General features: G+C 39.6%; 1 protein-coding gene across 2 annotated transcripts in view; it reads left to right on the forward strand.

Moving 5' to 3' along the window:
- LOC139978480 (uncharacterized) overlaps window positions 1-20,913 on the forward strand; it is a 137,538-nt gene that overhangs the window by 6,597 nt on the left and 110,028 nt on the right. For both annotated transcript variants that reach the window (XM_071988749.1, XM_071988745.1), the window contains exons 2-4: window positions 1,184-1,456; window positions 2,639-3,032; window positions 15,388-15,432. In XM_071988749.1, the coding sequence (XP_071844850.1) occupies window positions 2,739-3,032; window positions 15,388-15,432 (339 nt within the window). In that variant the 5' untranslated portion in view covers window positions 1,184-1,456; window positions 2,639-2,738. The remainder of the gene's footprint in view (window positions 1-1,183; window positions 1,457-2,638; window positions 3,033-15,387; window positions 15,433-20,913) is intronic.

Consider the following 20,913-nt stretch of genomic DNA (forward strand, 5'->3'; position numbering starts at 1 on the left):
GCGAGAGTGAATGCTCCTAAGAAGTGTATGTAACTTAACATTTCATGTGACCATTGATGGTCACATGGTCTCCTGCCCCTCATCCCTTGACCAAGACTCCCATTACCCCATTTTGTATTGATGTTTCAAAGTTTAAACAAATCATTGCATCCAAGATTAATCTTGAGTAAGAGCTTGAGATACCATACTTCTCAAGTAACTTGATAATACACTTATTAAAGTCTCAATGTGTGTTTGTTTATGAATTTTGGAAAACAAACTTCCAAAGCAGATTCAATATTTTTTAAATTCTAAATGCACTCTGACCAGGTGGGTTTAATGGAGAAAAGCTGTTGCAATCGAAAGAAAGAAATTTATTTTCTGTTGCCCATCTGGCCCGAACGATTTACCTTAAAATCACTGCGACCGCCCATATCAGCATGTTCACTACACAAATGTAACTTAACCTTGTATTGTCCAGGGGAGAGTAAAGGTTGTCTGTGCAGAGGGATGTTGTGCGGAAAGAGGGAAGAGTTTAGGTGTATAGAATAGACTGGTTGCTTTTGGCCTAGATATGATTTAAATATTCAGTACAGTCTTAATGTGTCAATTTATATTCTGTTGGGTCTAGAAAGTGTTGAATTTGCCAATTCACTTCAATTCTGCACAAAATATTCTGTGCAAACTATTGTTTTCTCATGATTTCTCCTAATTTATGTGAGTGGTACCTAGTTTTGTCCATCTGCATCCTCTCTCTGGGTTTACAGAGATTTTCATATTTCAAGATCAAATGATAACTTGTTTTAGTAATTTTAAGAGAGTTCATTCACCCCACCCTTTTCTAACGTATCTCCACACTATCTTAGAACAATGATACCAATTCTAGCATGATTTATCTGTGTACACATGCCCTTGACATGTATGTACAAAGTCATATATAGTGGCGAAAGGTTCAAAGAACTGGAAATCCATCCTCTCACATTTTAAGTGTTATCTTTGATGCCGTGAACTCGTCTCAGAAACTACTGAAAGGTTCCGTAGAGGTTTTCGACGGAGAAGCACCGGCAGAATATCTCAAATTGATTTTTTAAGTCAGACCTGACCGACTGTCCTGGATAACATCTCTGCCGATAGATTTGGATCTTACCCATCTTCAATGGCCGACTGAAAAGTTGTTAATGGTTTTATCTTCTTTCCTCTGCAGGTTGTTTACACAGCACAGATATCCCGCTAAAGATTGGCTGGCGTGGGGGCCGGGGAGAAGAAATTAGTAGATCTCTGAGAGAGGCATAGATCTAACTCTTATATTTTGACTACTAGGGGATTGCTTCTGTTGTCATCCTCTGAACTCTGCTATGTAGAATCACAAACACTGAACCAGTTTACTAACCCTCGGGGGAACTGGATATGGTGATGATGTCATTGATCGCGAGCTGAAGGAAATAAAAAAGAAAAAGTCCGGAATTGCTCGTGACAGGTAGGTTTAGAGATTTGCAGAATCTAGGTTGAGAAAGAGAGCAAATTTGTCGGTGGATGGGGGGAAAAAGAAATAATTGCAAAATGGTTGGTCCAATTTTCTGGCAAGTGTCATCTTAGGAGATAAACAAGAAATTCCAGAACAGTGGTAAGTAATGCTGACAGCACGTGGCAGTATTTTCTGACTAAATTTGAGGTATCTTGGGGGAGGACTTGATGATTATCAAAATTGGGTTGTCTTGTGAATGTGAGAGCGAGGGGAAGCTTGCAGGCATTAGTAATGCACCAGTAGGGAATCATTGGAGTCAATTTATGTCAGTGCTCATGTGCTTACCATGGTTGCTTTGTAAATAAAAAGCAGAAATAAAAAAATGTTTTACTTTGGTTTGCATGTTTATCTTTTAGCTCTTTCATACAGTTTGTGTAAACAAATAGCTAAATTACATGTGTGGTCAATAAATATGATTGGAGGATATCCATAGATCAAACGGCTCTGAAATAGATGATTTTAGGCCATCAGCGATGATGACCAGGGTTTATCGAAAATGTCATGATATGATAATAGGATAATGTACTGCATCTGAATCATTGTAATCATGCATCTCAAAAATCAATCTTTAGAGGGCGCTGTCGTATCAGTCCTAGCAGTGCCATAGATACGGCTCTGGGTCCTAAGGCGGGTGATCTGTTCTGATTACAGATCTCCAAAGATTTGAAATAGTGCTCTAAACATATCTCAATCTATGTTAGTCTCTGTTAGTGTGATCAGTGAGACATGTTGTGAACAAATTTGAAATGTACAAGGTAATTAAGTTTTCATATACAGTATCACCCAAATTTTCTGCCATGCTGCTTAAAACTCACTTCCCTTAATTACTAAGTTCAATGACTGCAATCAAAGTTTAAAACTCACTTCCCTAAATTACTAAGTTCAATGACTGCAATAACAGCAAGTTTAAAACTCACTTCCCTAATTTACCTCAGTTCAATGACTGCAATATCAATGGTGTGCCTGCTGTGTTTATGCATTCATCTTACAAGTGCACATTTAATTGACTCGAGCAATGAAAAGCTAGAACGTACTGTACTTTCTCACCATGAAACTTCTTTATATGACAAGTCAACAGTATGCTGCAATATTTCACTCCTTAATAGCATTTTACCTTCTTCTCCCTTTTTGCAGGAAGATTGCTGTGACAAAACTCCATGTTCGGCAGGTTTTATGTTAATTTGGACTTACACTTTTGATAAGTAGATGTTTTGAATCGTCACAAAGGTTCACAATGAGTGATAGTGAGGAAACTGGTAACAGCTCATTAAGCAGTTCGGAGCTCACGGATAAGGAAGTAGAGAAATTAAACTCTTCAGAGGATACTGATGGAGGAGGAGGAGGAGAAGAAGGAGGAGCTCCAAAGGAAGATGAAAAGAAGAGGCAGGTGGATGGTGCTAAGGCAGATACATTGAAAACAGTGTCCCTGGCTTCTGAGGATGCTGAAAGTAGTGTCAACTCAAAGACAAGAGATGTGGAGGGGGCTGGTGGTACTTCAGAGCATCCTTATGGTCATTCGTCCTCCAAGGTAAGTTTGTGGGACGTTTTGCATACTTGTGTGATTTCATATCCTTGCAAATTAAAGGAAAGGAAAAGATGTGTAATTGGTCAGCTCTGTCGTTGGTTCCATTGATCGAGTATGAATATGTACTAGAGGAAATCAGCTGAGCCACGAATCAGCCATTGATTGCTAACAGGTGCAGGTACTGTATCTCTGCACCCTACAATGTGAACAGAAAGTTAATTATGACACTTCTCTGTTGAGTTTATGAATATTCAGTTTGTTTCCACCTACGGTACCTCTTATTAATGTATCTGATGTACTGTATATGTAAATGACCCTGCTTCAAAACGGAACCGGAAATTCAGGATTATACATTAAAAAGTGTCTTTGTTGCAGATCTTGGTGAATGGGATGGTTTGTTGTGCTACTGTATGTATGAATTCTAGATGGCAAAGCTTATTGCTCGTTCACTGCATATAGAATCGGTATGGATAGCCAATGAGCGACAGTCTTTGAAGGACATTTGGGCCCAGGGAAATAACCTTTCAGGTGGTACAACCTCTGTCATTGGTGGTGAACTATTGTTACGTTAGACATGTTTATGGAGAATCATTGGTCATTAATTATTTGGCTGTGCATGTGTTAGGAACGTGTTTAAAGTCTGTTTCTGATGGGAATAGGCGCTGAGTTGGTACTGTACAGCTGCTGATGGGAGGTATATGCATGTAGCATTACAGTGACTTTCATGGAAGCTTATACGGCATAAAGCAAATGGATTCGTCCAACAAATTTTTGTGCAGTCTTTGCAAGGATGTGACTGAGGCAATTAATGGATTGATGAAAAAAACTGTGATGGCCAGAATTTATTGTCAATATCAAGCCTACTCCACCTTCCATGACCATAACGTTACACTGCTATACAGCTGCGGTTTTCTGTTCATAATTCCATGGACCGTGTTGGAGAAGGAACATTCCCAAAAAGGAAGAACAAAACATGTTACAAATGCAGCACTTTTATTGTTTGGTTTGTATATATATGGGAGTGGTCCAAACTTAACTGGGTAGTAATTTTTGGTTTCGATGATCATCATAACCTTTGCATTCATGATTGTGTATGTGTGTGTGTATGTATGTGTGTGTGCGTTTGTGTCGCCCAGCTTGTAGACACGATATCTGAATAAGGGAAGGTCGGACCAACTCCATATTGGTTTGTAGAAGTACCACATTGAATACAAGAAGGCAAGTGTTTTGGTGGAGGTCAAAGGTCATTTGGGTTACCATGGGACAAATTGAGAAAACCTTGTAAACACTATATCTCAAGAAGGGCAGCTTGGGCAGGCCTTATATTTAGTGCGTAGAAGTACCACATTTAGTACAAGAAGCCTATTGTTTTTGGTGTAGGGCAAAGGTCATTTGGGGTCATCAGAGGTAAAAAATACCTTGTAAACATGATATCTCAATATTGGAAGCTTGGTCAAATATCATACTTGGTATGAAGGTGTTTAATATTGAGTAAAAGAGCCCTATTGATTTGGCAGAAGTCAAACGTCATTTGGGGACAACAGGGGTTAATGGTCATGTAGGGTATATATATTATATGTGTTTATAATCAGGAACTGGCAGCCCCTAAACACCCACGTGGCCTACTGCTCTTAATACCTAAAAAGCTTGTTTTTTGTTTCCCATCTCATCAATGTTAATAAGTGGTGGGCATGGGTTACCATAAAATCTGTAAAATGTCAATAACTCTGCAACCGTATGTCCGATTAGTTTATACTTGGTGTGGTGATGTAACTACCACAACAACCACAACATAAATCAATGTCATAATTGGTAGGTAGATGCCCTGTGATGAGCAGATTGTTTTAGGTTCCCATTTCATGAATATTAATAAATGGGTGGAGCTTAATGTAAAATTTGGTAATGATGGTACATAATAAGCACATTTTCATGACATCTCCAACTTAACGTCATTTATATTCATCAAATTGCACGAATTGGCTTTTAAACATAAGAACCAAATGTTCCATGGTTTCATTATTGGCATATAAGGTTTGTCACACTACATTCATACAATCAATCATATGTTGTTTTTTGTGTGCATATCATGAAAATCAAACACAAAATTCTTAATGATCAGATAGCTCTGAAACAGTATGTTTATTTAGCTTTATACATATACTTGGATAATACCATGTAAGTATATAGATACATGTGCATGAGATCATAAAATGTGACCTCATTAATATTCATGCATATATCCGTTTCTATACTATTTTGTTACTTGATGGACTTTGTCAACATGATAACTGATTCCTGGTATGGTCCTTTATATGTCACCACAGTAGTCATAGATGATGCCTCTTCAGTTTGGGTGCACAAGTGAATGAATATTAACATGTGTATGGCTAACCGCACTATGAATATGCGTTGGCATCGGAACCACTATTAAACGTTTTCATTTTCTGGCTAATGTCGGTCTCCCTGGTTCCCATATTCCCTCCACCAGTAACTACAGTAGTTAGTTAATCAGACCGATATAAGTAACTGGTACTTTAAATAATGGTGCATCTTCAAGTTTTGTTATAATATCAAAATTTGGCCATTTTGCAATTATGTTAGTGCATTCTAATTTAAATTTGAATCAATCTGTTCGCAACAAATCAAAGTTAATACGCCAATATGACAGGGAGGAAAAGGAAACTTGAAGCTCAACAGCACACTGTAAACAGAATTACTTCAAAGGCAATAACATACATGTTTTTGACACCCTCTGGTTTCACTTAGAAACAAGAAGTCTTTCCCTACACAATACCTATGTTCCTACCATGCATACAGCTATAGTTCTTGCCATCAACATGTAGGCAGCCTAGTCTCATTCATCAATGCATGTTGAACATTGGCACATTAAAAGAAAGTGAATCATGCCAAGTAAATTTACTTTAAACAAATCATAATGTTCCAAGGTGTATTCAGTAAATGAAGCGTTGAGTCAGATTAAAGGAGTTGAAAGGGTTTGGGAGGGCAAAAGAACATGATTGTAACCTTGGATTTCTTAAGGCAGATCATAGTTTCTTGACAGGTTTTTAAAGTGCTGATGAAAAGAATATTTGCTAAATGCTTTGATATAAACAATGAATTAAGCACGTTTCTGTCTACTTCCTTCTATGTGACCGGTAAAAAGTCTTGGACATGACATGATCGTTTGTGTGTGGTAATTGAACTAGTCGTGGGAATCTTTGTAAATTAATTGGACAGAATATGTATGCTTTCTCGAGTGACATCAAATTAGAATTTTTAATTTGTAAGGAAATTGTTATCTTACATTTGCATCTGAGTTGAATATTTTTTTTTTTTATAAATACATTTTCTTTTATGGGAGAAACACAGCATACATTTAAGCAAGCAATAATGGATATTTACTTCGTTCCTCGCTTACCTGTCTCCCCCCAACCTATGCACCTCATTCTACCGCGCCTAGAATGTCCTGGTAACCTTTTAACACTGTGCACCCTCTGTGACCCGGCTTCACGGGTCACCAACCTTCCTTCTCATTCTACCAACCAAAGCGTCTACTTCGTAATTTTTCGAGCGGATTTTTTCCACCGAATTTCGTCCACTTTTGGTTCCTAGGATCGGAAATAATTTCCCATCCACTGTTCTTGAAAGTATTTGAAGTCTTTGCAGCCCGATAAGTATCCTTTTCTTTTTTTTAGAGAGGTTTTCAGGGCTGTTTTTCGGGAGCGGCGTTCGCGCCATTTTTTCTGTGCAGAACTCTAGTACTGGTAGCAGTTCCGCGAATTGTTTACCGTAGTTACGCAAGTTCCCGCCTTTTTGGCTACACACGCTATTGCGTTAGTTCTTTCCCTCACCCGTTGTTTAGTTGTTAACTACTCTACTTCTCTTGTATTTTCGTTGCTTTATACGTTATATATTTATTTTACTTGTCCCTTCCTTGTTCCCAGGCTCGTTCCTGGTTTTTTCCCCACCTTTTTGTGGGCTGGCCTTATGCCTATTCTGTTACCTTGTAAGCCGCGGGCCTCTAGCCGAGGCACGGTGTTAAGGTAGTATCGCATTGCCCCAATACCACATGTGTATATTTTTTTATACTACATGGGTATATCATATTAAGGTAATTTTATAATTACTTTTATTTGTATATGTTTACATTATACCTATCTCTTCCTTGTTAGCTGTTTTCCTCCCCAAAGAAGGGGGGCTTCTCCTATCATATTGTTAAGAAGTTGTTCCCTTAACTAGGGGTCATTCAGTCATGTCTAGGTATCAGCTGAAATGCTTTGATTGCTCCTTGTTCCGGCCAGTGCGGGGATGAGCTTGCCCTTGTCCCAAGTGCCATACTTTTTCCAGGAGGGTTCCGTGTCTGGTGTGTTCCCAGTTCACCCCCATTCTTTGGCTAAATATCAATACCTGGCTAGCAGGACTTAGAATGTAGCTACAGGACATGCTAGACTTGCTCCCCAACCCCAGCGGCTCCCTAGTAGTGGGAGACCTAGTACAGATAGGAGAGGAAGAGGAAGGAGAGGTGGTGGAGAGGGGGCCGAGGAAGAGAGTGTGGACAGAGATAGAGTAGGGCCAGGCTCCGGCCAAGAGAAAAATTTTGCCTTCCATGCTTTTCGTTACTTGTTCACTTTTAAGTGTTGGGGTTTCACCTTTGTAGCGTACCTTGTAACCACGAGCCCCCTTTTTCGCATTAGCGCGATTGGGCGGTTCTCGCCTTGTTTACATGTTGTTATCTGTACATGTTTTTATCTGTTATTTTTCTTATAAGATGTTTGCTCGTTTCATGTACTTCGTTACTTGGTCGCTTTCTAAGTGTTGGTTTCCACTCTTGTAGCGTACAGTACTGTTTCGCTTAACTCCCGTTGAAAAAAAAAAAAAAAAAAAAAATCAACGATCGGTAACAAACGTTGAAAATCAAAAAAAAAAAAAAAAAAAAAAAAAAAAGTTGAAAACCGGTTAGAAACGAATAATTTCGTTGACAAAATTTAGACTACTACGGGCACAGTTGTCAACGAAGTTTCAACGAAATTTCCACGAAAAATATCGCGATCAAAAGCCGCAAAGGCAATTCTAGACTCCCCCGCTCCTTCCACTCCCTTGGTTAGTTTACGTTCTTACGATAGACTACCTTTCCTAGCCTTCCTAACGAGGAGGGAAAGCAAGCGTCAACCATCAAGAACTACAGGTTGGCAATTACCGCTATCCACCGCGGCTTTCCAGATGGGTCCACCCCGGGCAACAACGGGGACATCACCCAGCCCATCAGGGGGATGGCGAACAGGCGTCTGCGGACCAGACGGCTCGCCCCCTCGTGGAGTCCATCAGCAGCACTGCAGGTACTCACTAAATCACCATACGAACTACTGGCTTCAGCCTCGCTGGCAGCCCTTAGTAAGAAAACCCTTTTCCTGATCACCCTCGCGTCAGCAAGAAGAAGGAGCTGTCTCCACGCTCTGCCTACAAAGCAGAACCATATTAGGTTTGAGAACCACGGGAGAATGGTGCCCGATCCGTCCTTCATACCCAAGAACCAGGTCCTTTCCTTCCTGCCGGGGGACATCTTTATCCCTGAAATAAAGACGCCTTCCTCAGTCGCAGAGGACAAACTGTGGGGCCCAGTCAGGGCTCTCAAATGGTACTTAAACAAGACTCAACCCCTGAGAGGAACAACCATGTCCTTGTTCATACTACCCAGAGCACCTCCCACCATCGGGCAGTGCCACTCGGTGCATAGGTTGGGGGGAGACAGGTAAGCGAGGAACGAAGTAAATACTCCAAAACTTACTGGTTTGGATATTTACGAGTGACGAGCTTACCTGTCTCCATTCCCGCCTCCCTCCCCCGAGGGGGGTGGAACACAGCCGGACGGAGGAGCGGTCGCATTGACTTAACAAAACACCTTCTAGCACAGGCCAAGAGACCTGAGGAAAGGAGGTTCCACTACCGCAAGTAACTTGTAGTAATCGGTAGTAACTTGTAGTATCTCATAGTAACTTAGGGCCACTATGAGTGACTTAGGGAAGAGTGTCTTAAAGTGTTTTATATATATATGGAGAAGCGTTATATATATATTTCCTTTATAATGTTGATACTCCTTTCCTTTGTCCGGTGTTCAGGGCCTTGGGCCTAACGTGTAGAGTACCTTCGGCTACCTTTTTTAGAGCTAAGGGGTACAGGCGTGGACGGGGTCGTAGAGGGTAGCCCCCCTCCCCACAGGAAGGGGAGTACTACCCCTCCCGTTGGAAGCGTCAGAAATTCGATGTTAGGCTAGGAGTCGAGGGGTAGCCCTCCCATTTGTCGGGAAGGACTACTACTCGACTCCAAGGCAGAGACCACTTTGGAGGGGCTTTGGTCTCATGAGAAGGAAGGTTGGTGACCCGTGAAGCCGGGTCACAGAGGGTGCACAGTGTTAAAAGGTTACCAGGACATTCTAGGCGCGGTAGAATGAGGTGCATAGGTTGGGGGGAGACAGGTAAGCTCGTCACTCGTAAATATCCAAACCAGTAAGTTTTGGAGTATTCAGGATATGGACCAGTTGTGAGAGACATCATGGACTCGTTCAAATTGTAATTTGTTACTGGCAGAAACTTCCTTTCCTAATTGACACTAATTGGAAGACTGAAAATGAACAAAGATCTTAAGTGTCAATATTGCTATATGATGTTTATTTGGGTCAAACAAGATATCTCCTTTAATTTGACACATAGAACACTCACACAAGAGCTAGAAACCCTTTGTTCTTGGCTAACCAAATGTAGCCATCCAACATATTTATTACACTGTCAAATGCACAGCTTGAAATTGAGCCCAAGATTAATTAGCCTTTATCCTGTCCCTCCTCTTTCTTCTCCTGCTCTCTTCAGATGGAGGAGAGTTGATGGAGGGAAGATTTTTTATGGCCTTTGTGAAGCAGACCCTACCAGTTTTGTTCTTTCAAAGAAACTGTGGACATCAATAGCATAAACAATTGTGAGATTATGGATATGTTTTAGAGCAACACTGTTAATATGATTAAATATGTCTGCTTCCATATCTATAGGCTTCAAATGGAATGAATGAAAATGTTTCATGGGTGGTGGTGGTGCACTTGAGGTTTCATCAGTTGCTGGGATGTCAAATGTTAAAGGGGTTCATGGAAATGGACACAATTCACAACTGGAGAAAAGGCAGAGAAAATGGAAAGTACAGTATGTAATGTATGTAGTATGGCTTCTGTTCTGTCAGAGTAGTCAGAATGGAGGGTGGGGGGGAGGGGAGGGGTAAAATAGGAATTCTAGGTGGACATGAGAGATAGGATGAGGAGTTGGGAGGGTGAAAAAGGTAGGAAAGAGAGGTCATGAGTACATAAAGTTTAAGGTCATTTGTTAGGACTTAAATTTATTGTCATCAGTTCAAGCTCTGGCTCCCATTGCCCTGTACTGTCAGAAGCAACAGCCAATGTTGAATTATGATTTTTTCAACATGTTTAGCCGAAAAGAAAAGCAGGCTGTTTGTTGTTTATAAGCAGGAACTTTATGAGCACACAAGATGTAATATCTTACAGTATGTACTTGTCAATTAAGACTTTATATAAAGACTTTTACATAGTGAAACTATAGCTTGCTAATTGTTATTTGATGTACAGGAAGGGGAATATTATGAAAGCATGTTCTATGTGGTCATTCTAAATCAATGATGTGGTTTTAGCATTGTAATGGCTCTGTGGTTGACAAAGGAATGGCTTATGCTCTGAGTGTTGTATGTCTAAACTAGGTATTTTAAAAAGCAGCAAGAAAAAGACCTATTAGGAACTGCTTTTCCACAGAAAAAACGACATTGTTAGTATAATAACAGTTAAATGGCCTGACATTTCACTTGTAACAGGATGGTCTTCAATAGCAGTCTAAAACCAGTACAGATGGGACAGGCATTAGTTGATTGAACCATTGAACAATGACTTGAATAGAACTAGAAATGAACAAAGTATTCTGTTTATTTTGAATAGTAACTGGGTTAGTGTAAATATTTCATGTCTGCTTCTGTTTTGTTACTAGTCCAACCAGCTGCTTCAAAATGGTGCTATTTACACAGAACCCTGCAAGGATTACCATGCATGTATAGTCACACTGAATTGCATTAATCTTCATGCTTGGCTTAATTAACACACACGCATGGCAAGAGCTAAGCATGAAAATGTAAATATCAAGGATTTTTCTTAGGAGATGTATTGATCAATATGTAGTAGCTACCAGACTGTTTGAAGAATTTGTATCCTGGCTTGAGCACCATGGAGCTCCTCTTCTCTATTAGCCAAACCTTGTGTATAGATGTACAGGTGTATTGAGTTACAAATCCCAATGAACATCAGTGTAACAGGAGTGGAACAGTGGAATGCAGTCAGATGTAACCATGGTAACATTCAAGGGATTGCCTGCCCTGCAGTGGAGGATGCACTAGTGTTCAAGGGATTTTCTTATATAGGAGGATGAGAGTAGAACTTTTGAATACTGTAGGATGTTACCATGGTAACGTTAAAGGGATTGCTGTGTGAGAGTGAAGGATGAGATGCCTATGATCTTGGAGGATGTGATACTTGGTGAGGACAAAAGCTTGGCACATTCTTCACTCTCTCATTAATTTGTCCCTTATTTGAGATAATGTTTATAATTACGATGAGCCTTAAATCTTTGCAGGATAAGTCTGGAGCCAAAAGGATTATTATACCACCTTAAACAGTTTTAATGTTTCTGTTTACTGCCAATCTACAATTTGACATTTCTCTTTCATCTATTGATGGAACTATATATGTACAGTACAGAAAATATACTTATAAAATGTCACATGTACAGTAGTCACATTGACATGCATCTTATCTGCCAACTTTACCTGAAAGGACCATATGTTTGTAGTGTTTCATTGCTACCAAATCATATATGTAAGAACTCATTAAATGTACGAGTTGCCACCTTTCTTCGATCAACATTAAATTATGCATACAGATTTATTTTGGCATTAAGACAAAACTTATTCATTCCTATCAGTGTGTTTAAAGAATATATCCTGCTGGTGGGGTCATTGTCCAATTACTTCTTAATTTTACCGAGGAAACTGACACAGGGATATTTCAAGTATCACAGGATATCTCCCAGGTCTGCAAGTTTTCCTAAACAGCGCCACCATTTATTGCAATCCTTCGGTTTGTGTCTTCACTTTGTGTCTAGACTTTCTTTGTGTCGTGAATGTTGTCATATGGATTGATTCAGTTAATAGGAAGCAGTACTATCCCTTAATTTGACTGTGCTAAACATTGCCAAAAGTTTCCAAACTTGTTATTTTGGAGGATCTACCCGAATTCTCCCGAAAATGAGGAATCATTCATGACATCTAACTTGTTAAGAATTCTTTCATATTTGTCTTGATTAATTTTTATGTTTGGTAATGAGTGATGACCTTATGTTGTATGCTTCTCCAACTGGTCATGCTGATATTTGTGGATTTATGGTTTACCCACTACGTAAGGAAGGGGAAGCTGTGGTGGGGAGAGAAGGGGGGGGGGCAAAATAGGGGGTAAAGGGAGGTACTTCTGGACAAAGTTATATATTATTTGACATGAATAATGATAAAGTTTTGATTTCTCCTCCTCCCTCTATATCTATCAAAACAATTGTTACTGGAGAGTAACAGTAACAATTAAGAGTCTTAGACTTGATGATGACTTGTCAACCATTAAAGACCGGTGCTGCGGTCGAGTGGATAAAGGCGGTGGCAGGTGAAGCAATGAGGCTAAGCAATCGGGAGGTTCAGGGTTCGATCTCGGCTGGGTCAGACCTATTTGAGGTGGGCTTTTCATCCAAGAGCAATCTATAGTTTTCCCATCAAAAATGACTTTCTAAATTGAAAAGATTCCAAATTTTGAGTTAAAGATTGAATTGGTAGCCACGTGTAAGTTGTAATCCCACATTTGTGGTCATTTAAGTGCGTAAAACTAACTGCTGATTATTGGCTAGTACATTTTGGACATGTGTAGGATTCAGTCGACTAAGGACTGGGATAGCTGCATCGGGTAATGCACAGGATCGACTGGTGTTTCTGCGATGACTGGTTATTGGATCCTGCTCTAGGAAATAATCTCTTTACTCTTTTCAAATTTCAATCCACTTTTTGTCCCTCCTCCTCCTCCTCCTCCTCCTCCTCCTCCTCCTCCTCCTCCTCCTCCTCCTCCTCCTCCTCCTCCTCCTCCTCCTCCTCCTCCTCCTCCTCCTCCTCCTCCTCCTCCTCCTCCTCCTCCTCCTCCTCCTCCTCCTCCTCCTCCTCCTCCTCCTCCTCCTCCTCCTCCTCCTCCTCCTCCTCCTCCTCCTCCTCCTCCTCCTCCAGTATTGTGACTTCTTTGTTTAGGTCCCTAATTCTGCTGTTAACTCTTTCACAAGAGTTAAACTTTTGACCTCTGTCAGCAATCAGCCAGAGATCACTTTCTGCCATGAGCAGCATGGATCAAAACAGCAGGAAATATTTGATGGTTTGAAGGATTCTGCTTATCAAGTCTATTTCCTATTTCATAATTATTAATATGGAACCATAAAAGCTTACAATACAGGTGAAGTGAGGGTCGGATCAGCTGTAACCATTAATACCGTAATGAAAACAAATTGATGCATGGAAGTCATTTGAGGGTAGAAGTAAAGTGCTCCACCAGTGGACACGCTGAAACAGATTTGCTGTGCTGTTGGAAGGATAGGCCTATCTATATAATTATTAAAGGTATCTGTCTGTCAAACTGATTATGGGCATATAAACAGTTGAAATGAGAACATTCTAAGCAAAAGTGAATTGCAAGACCTTTATTGAGGAAGTACTCCAGATGGTGTAGAGAACTGTATCCATGCACTAAATATTTAAATGTTTGTACAGTAGATCAAATTTGCTGACAGAAGGAATTCTTTAATGTCCTGCTCATGTCCATGAAGAAGACAAACCCCAAAGAAAATAGTAAGTTGCAATTTGAACAAAGGAAAGATGCACTCTTGGCTATAAGGAGAGTTTGGAACATAAGAAGTATCAAATGGATTATCAAACATGTTGGTTCTAATCATGGTTGACGCCAAGGAGGATGGGAGGATTGGGGAGGTTGGGGGTGAGGCGGGAGGTTGGGAAATGACAAATTGGTAGGGGAAACTTTCTCCTCCCCCTCCCCTACCAGGGAAGTTTAAGTAGTATATAATTAAAAGCACCAACCACTATGCCCTCTTGTTAAGGATAGGGTTAACAGGAATAAATATTGGAGGTTAACTGGTTGAACTGATAATTCTGTTTATTGTAACCAGGTGAACCAGTTAATCATTTGGACATTAACTGGTTATCAAAATCCCCCAGTTTGCTCGCACTCCTAGAGCTGTATTTTGTCTGCGGACATGGATGGTTCTTATGTTCAAGTTTTAGAATGAACTAATAATGATTTAAATTAGAAAGATTAAAACTGTTTAAACCCCTGTTATGATGATATCAGTGTCTAGTCTATTGTGAGGCTGCATGTGGCAGGTTAGGTGGGGGGGGGGGTTGGGTGGGTTCACTCATTATACTCGTGAGGTCTTTCAGCAGTTCATTAACGGTTAAAACTCCATTTTAACTTGTAACTCTTTTGGTTACAGGAAAAGGTAGAATTTTTATCTGATAAACAGTTTGATATGGAACACTCTTGGAGACCTGGAAGACCGTTGCAGTTTAAGAACATAGCATATAAACAAAGTCTACTAAACAAATTAGTTCAATTAAGATAAAGAATGAATCCCGAGTACCGTGACCATGATGCAACATTGAAGAGTTCTTTGTGTCTCTGATTAAAGCAAAAAAAAAACAAAGAGAAAACAAGGAAAGAAAGAAGGATGTTCTGAAGTCATTGTTTCTGCTGATGAGTGATAAGGAAGTGGTTAATAGATGAAAGAGAATTTCAGAGGAGAAGATGATGCGTAGGATTAAAACACCGGATGTCCATCTTCACTTTGGTCTTGGATTGGAAGCCGTAAGCTGCCGTCGATTGGGAGAGATGTTTGAGGAAGATTTTAAACACACTGCTGTGGTCTACGTAGATTAGATTGCAACGATTTTAGGATATTGGAAAATGGGATGAATTTCTGTAATTTTGTGAAGGGTACTGGACAAGCAGACTTTACAAATGTATTAAATAGTATGTTGTGTTTTGCTACTTAGAAAGCTTTCTGTTTGTCTTTTTCGTTTTTGGTAAACAGCAATGACTGCCCATCAACTGTATTTAATAGTAGGTATGTACAGTCCTTTAACAAAGATTAGAAATGCATTCTGTTTTTATATGTATAATCATTTAATTAGTGGTACACTCACTGTTTTTGGTATCTTTTGTCCGCAGCCACAAGAACCAGAAAAGTCTTCCAGTACAAGTGCAACTGACAAGGTATGGCCTCAAATAACTTTGCATTTTGTATAATTAACGTGTTATATCTTAGGTAGCAGGTTTTTCCCATCTGGCCTCTACTAGGCTATGGAGTAACTGTAACTGATCAGTGTTATAGCCCAGGAAACTGCTAGTGGCAACTTGACTTTAGCCAGTAGATATTTTTTTTAGCATTTGCACTTTTTAGCAAATTGGCTAAACTTGTGAAAGTCTAATCTTGCATCTTTCAAATTTGGCTTATATAGCAGCAAAAAAATTTGAGATTCAATGCAAAATGTTTAATAAAAGGTTTAATATTTTTCCATGTTACATGGAAACAGATCAGAATACCAATGTCTATGTATATAGAAGTCAGAGTGTATTCCTATGTGCTGCCCTCACTTGTGGAGTACATTTTAGAATATGGCAGTAATTATGCTGCGTTGTTGTTGTACAGTTTCGTCTGAGAGTTAATAGACTGGATTTTTGTCATCTCACTGTAGGGATAGGCTGTCAGGCTTTAGAATTGTTATTATTGTACACATGAGGTTGGAAGCTGATCTGTAACTGATAGCCAGTTTTCCTGGAAAATGGCGTTCCATGGTGGTTAAACTAACAGTTAGGGACAGTATGGAGGATAGTACGTATGTAATGATGTGTTGAATGATAAACACCTTGAATTGTTGAAATGTAAATGTGTTTTCCCAACATACATTCCAAGAGTATACATTCTACCTGAGAATTTTGATGATGGAGGATCAGGGAACATCACAGAGTGGCACGTATCCTTCCCTCTCCCCACGGGGCTCTTTCACTGTTCCTTTAGGCTCACATGTCCTGTCTCTTGTGTAACATAAATCACCGTTTTCAACACAGTTTTGATATACAACCAAGCTAGGGCAAGTGCATCATTGGTAAGGCACGAAACCCCTCGCTATTGATTTGAACACAGCTGTTCCATTGAGACATGCGGTTCGCCTTCTTGTGTGGTAGAATACGAAACCTGGTCGGTAGGAAGTGTCTGATTGCTGTTGAAAGAGTGCTGCGTGCTGGTATCGTGTCCAGTTTACCCTAGGAGGTACGACGGTATAAGTAGAGTGCGAAGGTGATGAGGAGACAGGTAATGTAACCAAACCTGGTTACTTTTGGAATGTCAACAGAGTTCTTCAGTATTGCGATGCATTTAGACACTTTGAGTGCTTGAATTAGAAGGAGGCTGGAAGCCTGAAAGTGACTGGGTCACTTAAAGGTTCACAGTAACTGATTTTTTTTTTTTTTTAAGTGGATTGCTCTAGGCACGGTTCTGAGCAAGAGTTCTAAGGTTGTGAAGAGACATGTAAATTTTTCGCTTGTAAATATTCAACCTTTGTAAGTTTGAGACTTCCAGCGCAGTTATTAATACTTTTACATGCCCCTGACGGGAAAGTCCTTTACTGGTATATCTGAGTGCATTATCACTAAGAACCTTCTCAACTCAGACCTTAATACTTTAAACATGCACTGATCAACATGCACTCACAACATGCACTACATTGAGCTGTTCACTCTAAGTTCATGTTTCCTCTGCAGTTTGGAATACATGTAAAGAATAGAGAATAAGTTTAAAATTGTGCAGAAGAAATTAGTTAACCAAATTCCAAAATTTATATCTCATTTTGCTTGTTTCTATGGAACTCATCAATAAGAAGTCACAACCAGTGCTCTGATCAGTAATGAATATAAAAATAATTTGTCATAATAAAAAGACAAATAAAGGAATTGGTAGAAATAATCCCATACATTTAATAAATACTACACACACGCACACACCTTTGGCATCCTACCTACCTACCTATCATGTATTACAGCCCTACCCCGCAACATCATCAAGAACGCCTAGATCCGTTGCTATATTTGGCAGTGCAGCCAATTATTCTTGAAACATTCGTCAGCAGTAGTCAGCAGTAGTCAGTCAAACATATTCTCTTCGTGCTTGAGCACTCACTGCTTTTAATAATAATAATAATAAATGAGACTTATATAGCGCCAAATCAGTAAACAAAAGTTACTGCTCAAAGCGCTTTACAGAGAAAGTAAATTAATTTACAAAAGAACAAGTGAAAAAATGGGTTTTGCACAGGGATTGCAAAGATTTGTAAAACCACATGCTAAATATTAATATCATAAATCATGCCTTTGATGTGGGATGGGTCGCCGTGGTAACGAGGTATTATTTTGGATCATCAGCTACAGAGTAGTTGTCACTAGGTACTGATCTGTTGATAATTAACTCTGGCACCTGATAGTGTTAGAAACCAGCCTAAAACACTGAGCACAGGTTGTCATGGCTGTCTGTCAGTCATTAATGAGATAAGCGCGGATTCGGGTCCGTTCTTACGAATACAGATTGTACGATCCTTGTCAATTATGACAGGTGGAGGGAAAGTTACCTCAATACTAGGTTTCAAAACCTTGTCGCTTTTTTAAAAAAATTTTTTTTTTTAATATTGTATCGCTGATGTGTTCTTTTGAAGTGTGGTGAAATTATATCCACCCGCCACGGTCGTTGCCGTTTCACCTATGGTTTCCCCAGAGACCTGAATCATAATGAATTTCTTTGACAAACTGGGAGCAGAAGAATGTTTTATCTCTTCATGTAATTAAAGTATGCTCCTACTGTTGTGTATTATTGGAAGGTGTAGATTGCTAGTATGTAGCCCAGTGAAGATGATTGTTTAAAAAAAAATGTTTCCCTCCCCGTCTCTTCAGGTGCTCAAAGCATTAGATGAAAAATGTACTTTTCAAGCATTGAGTACGTACAGGATGTATATTAAATGCTTCCTTTGACCCGGAATGATCCATTCCTGCAGGTAGTTTATCAAATTTCATAACAAGAGTACACACATGCTATAAATAGACTCCAAAGATTTATGCAAATGAGACCTTTATGCCATAAGCTGTTGATTTGCAATTGATTAATACAAAGTTAAACAGCTTTGGGATGATAATAGTTTGTGTGGCTCAAAGCCAATGTTAATCAATATTGGGATAAGTGATCTCTGTTATTTATAGCTAAATGGCAAAAGAAAAATGCTCAAACTATGCTATGCAACTCCAGAAAATCAATTTGTTCACAGACCCTTGAGTGGTTTCAGTGTTTTATGATGAAAAAATAAAATTAAAAATCATTTTGAAATGACGATGGCAACTCAAGTGTAGTATACCCTGAGATTTGTATTTTCTGATGACATTCTATCAGCATTTAGACTCTGTTGGACCTAATCTAACTTTATGGAATAGAAAAGTCGTATGGGGGAAGGGAGGGGGGGGGGGGGATGTGAAGTAACTCTGCCAAACCTCCAAAATTTAGAATATATTGCCAGTTGCTGATAGACGTTCCCAAAGGTCCATACCTCTGGCAGCATTTTGAGTTAGAATTCTTAATCTCTGCCTGCCACAGATACTAATTGCCATAGAATAGAAAAAAAAGTCTTGCTTACATTCGTGGGAGAAGTTGGCAGGCATCGGATATCTTCACATCCACGAAGGTGAAGAACTAGCGTTCTTATAGATTCCCATTTGCATTTTTCACCTACCAGCGTTAGCTGCTGCCTTCATTTTCTTGTACTAGAGGAGACTGAAGTTGTTTACAGCTCTTTCTTACTTGCTCTCTTGCCCTCTGAATCAGTCACCTAGCTAGAACTGGTGACCTTTGGATTGTCTCTGCCAGTGGAATTCCTGTGAGAGTTTTAATTCTGGGATATTAGGTTGCCAACTATTACACAAATTGCCTGGGTGTGCTTCTCTTGCTTTTAATAGCTTCTGGAAGTTCACAGCCAGTTTAAGTTTCATGCTTTCTCTCTACATGAATGTTGTGAACACCCGGGGGGGGGGGGGGTCAGGGTAGGAGTTTTAGTCATCCCGGCTGACTTCACCCTCCCCCCTGGTTTAATTAGAGAAGGCAGACCCCTACATTTGATAAACTATGAGTTAATCCATCAGGAAGCTGACAGTATTTGGGAGGAAAAGTTGACCGACCCATCTGTGATGATGGTGATGTGAAGGTTGCTTTTTGTGCAGCAATGTCAGTGTTTACTGCCAGTGTACTTTTTACTTAGTAAATGATTTACTTAGCTCCTTCCTCTCTTGCCTGTCTCCATTCAACACACGTATCTCATCTGCCTTACAGGATAAATGAAACAGGTCACCGATAAATACCGATAAGTTAAAACCCAGGGATTGGTGTATGGGTTTTCCCCTTCTTCCACCTCTTGGGCAAATATTGATCTATTTCAATCGATGATAAATTGAAAACCATATTTTATTGATCTCACAACACATCTTTTGTGTTGTAAAGTTCTTTAGCGTATAATGAGGAACTTTTCTGTTATGTTGGAGATTACAAAGATGGTTAACCTTGCAACTGTTTGACATCCTGTAAGTTACGTGTTGTACACTGTTTGGGTTTGTTTTTGGGTTTAAATCTTGAAATAGGATCAGGACTCTCAGGAGAGGGCAGCTTGGGTCAGAATCCCAGGTGCCAAATGACATTTTTTTCTCTTTTCTCTTGAGGTGGGAGTTGGGAAGGGGGGGGGAGGAGGAAGTTGAAAATTGGGAGGGGGATAAGGAAAATTTTGATGAATGGGCCTTAATCCAAAAAGAGAAACCCTATATGACCAAAGAGTGCTTTTACTCCCTAGTTAATATAGCTAAATCATTAAACACTGCAAACTTCATCTGGGCTAATTTCCTCTTGGATCAGCTGCCCTCTCATGTGAAAAGCTGGTAGAACCATCCATGCACCCAACCTCACAAACTGTCAATAACCTGTTTCCTCTTTACAGTTGGTATAAGGTTCTTCCTAGACATTAAACATAAACCATTGTCATTGTCTCATTGACATCCTTTTGATTGTGTTATTTACCTAAATGTGGAACAGAAAGCATTGGGTCTCAGTTCATTACCATTAAAACCTCACACAGAACAGTAGGTGCTCCATATCCAAAGATGCAGTTCTATGATTATTTCACATGACATTCAGAGTGAAAGATCTTAGCAAAGTTGATTTAATTTATACTTCCATGAAAAGAACACTACTGTAAACACAGCTCTCTTATTCTGCTGTAAGGTTTTGAACATGCTTGTCACATTACAGGTCACCCTAAACATATCATGTTGAATCTGAGGTGGCCATAAATTCTCAAAAATTTCATGGAAAATGTGATCAACCGGTTAGCGGTTGTTGTAATGTCATAAAACACTCCAGGGGAGATACTAAGAATAATATGGAGAATTACAAAAGGTAGAATGCTTATAAATGCTAGCAGTGCAAAACAACGTTGACATAACAATTTTTATCCTGTACAGCTCTCAACCCTTTATTGGTTATACCAATTGTTCGTGAACATCTTGCAGTGGAGAGTATTTTACCAAGAGGCTTTAATGATACAGAATTTATGGTTTGGACTTTTTCATATGACAGTAAAAACAAACAAACAACCAACAAAGAAGACATGTGTGAGG

The sequence above is a fragment of the Apostichopus japonicus genome, chromosome 13 (assembly GCF_037975245.1).
Source record: "Apostichopus japonicus isolate 1M-3 chromosome 13, ASM3797524v1, whole genome shotgun sequence".
NCBI lineage: Eukaryota > Metazoa > Echinodermata > Holothuroidea > Aspidochirotida > Stichopodidae > Apostichopus > Apostichopus japonicus.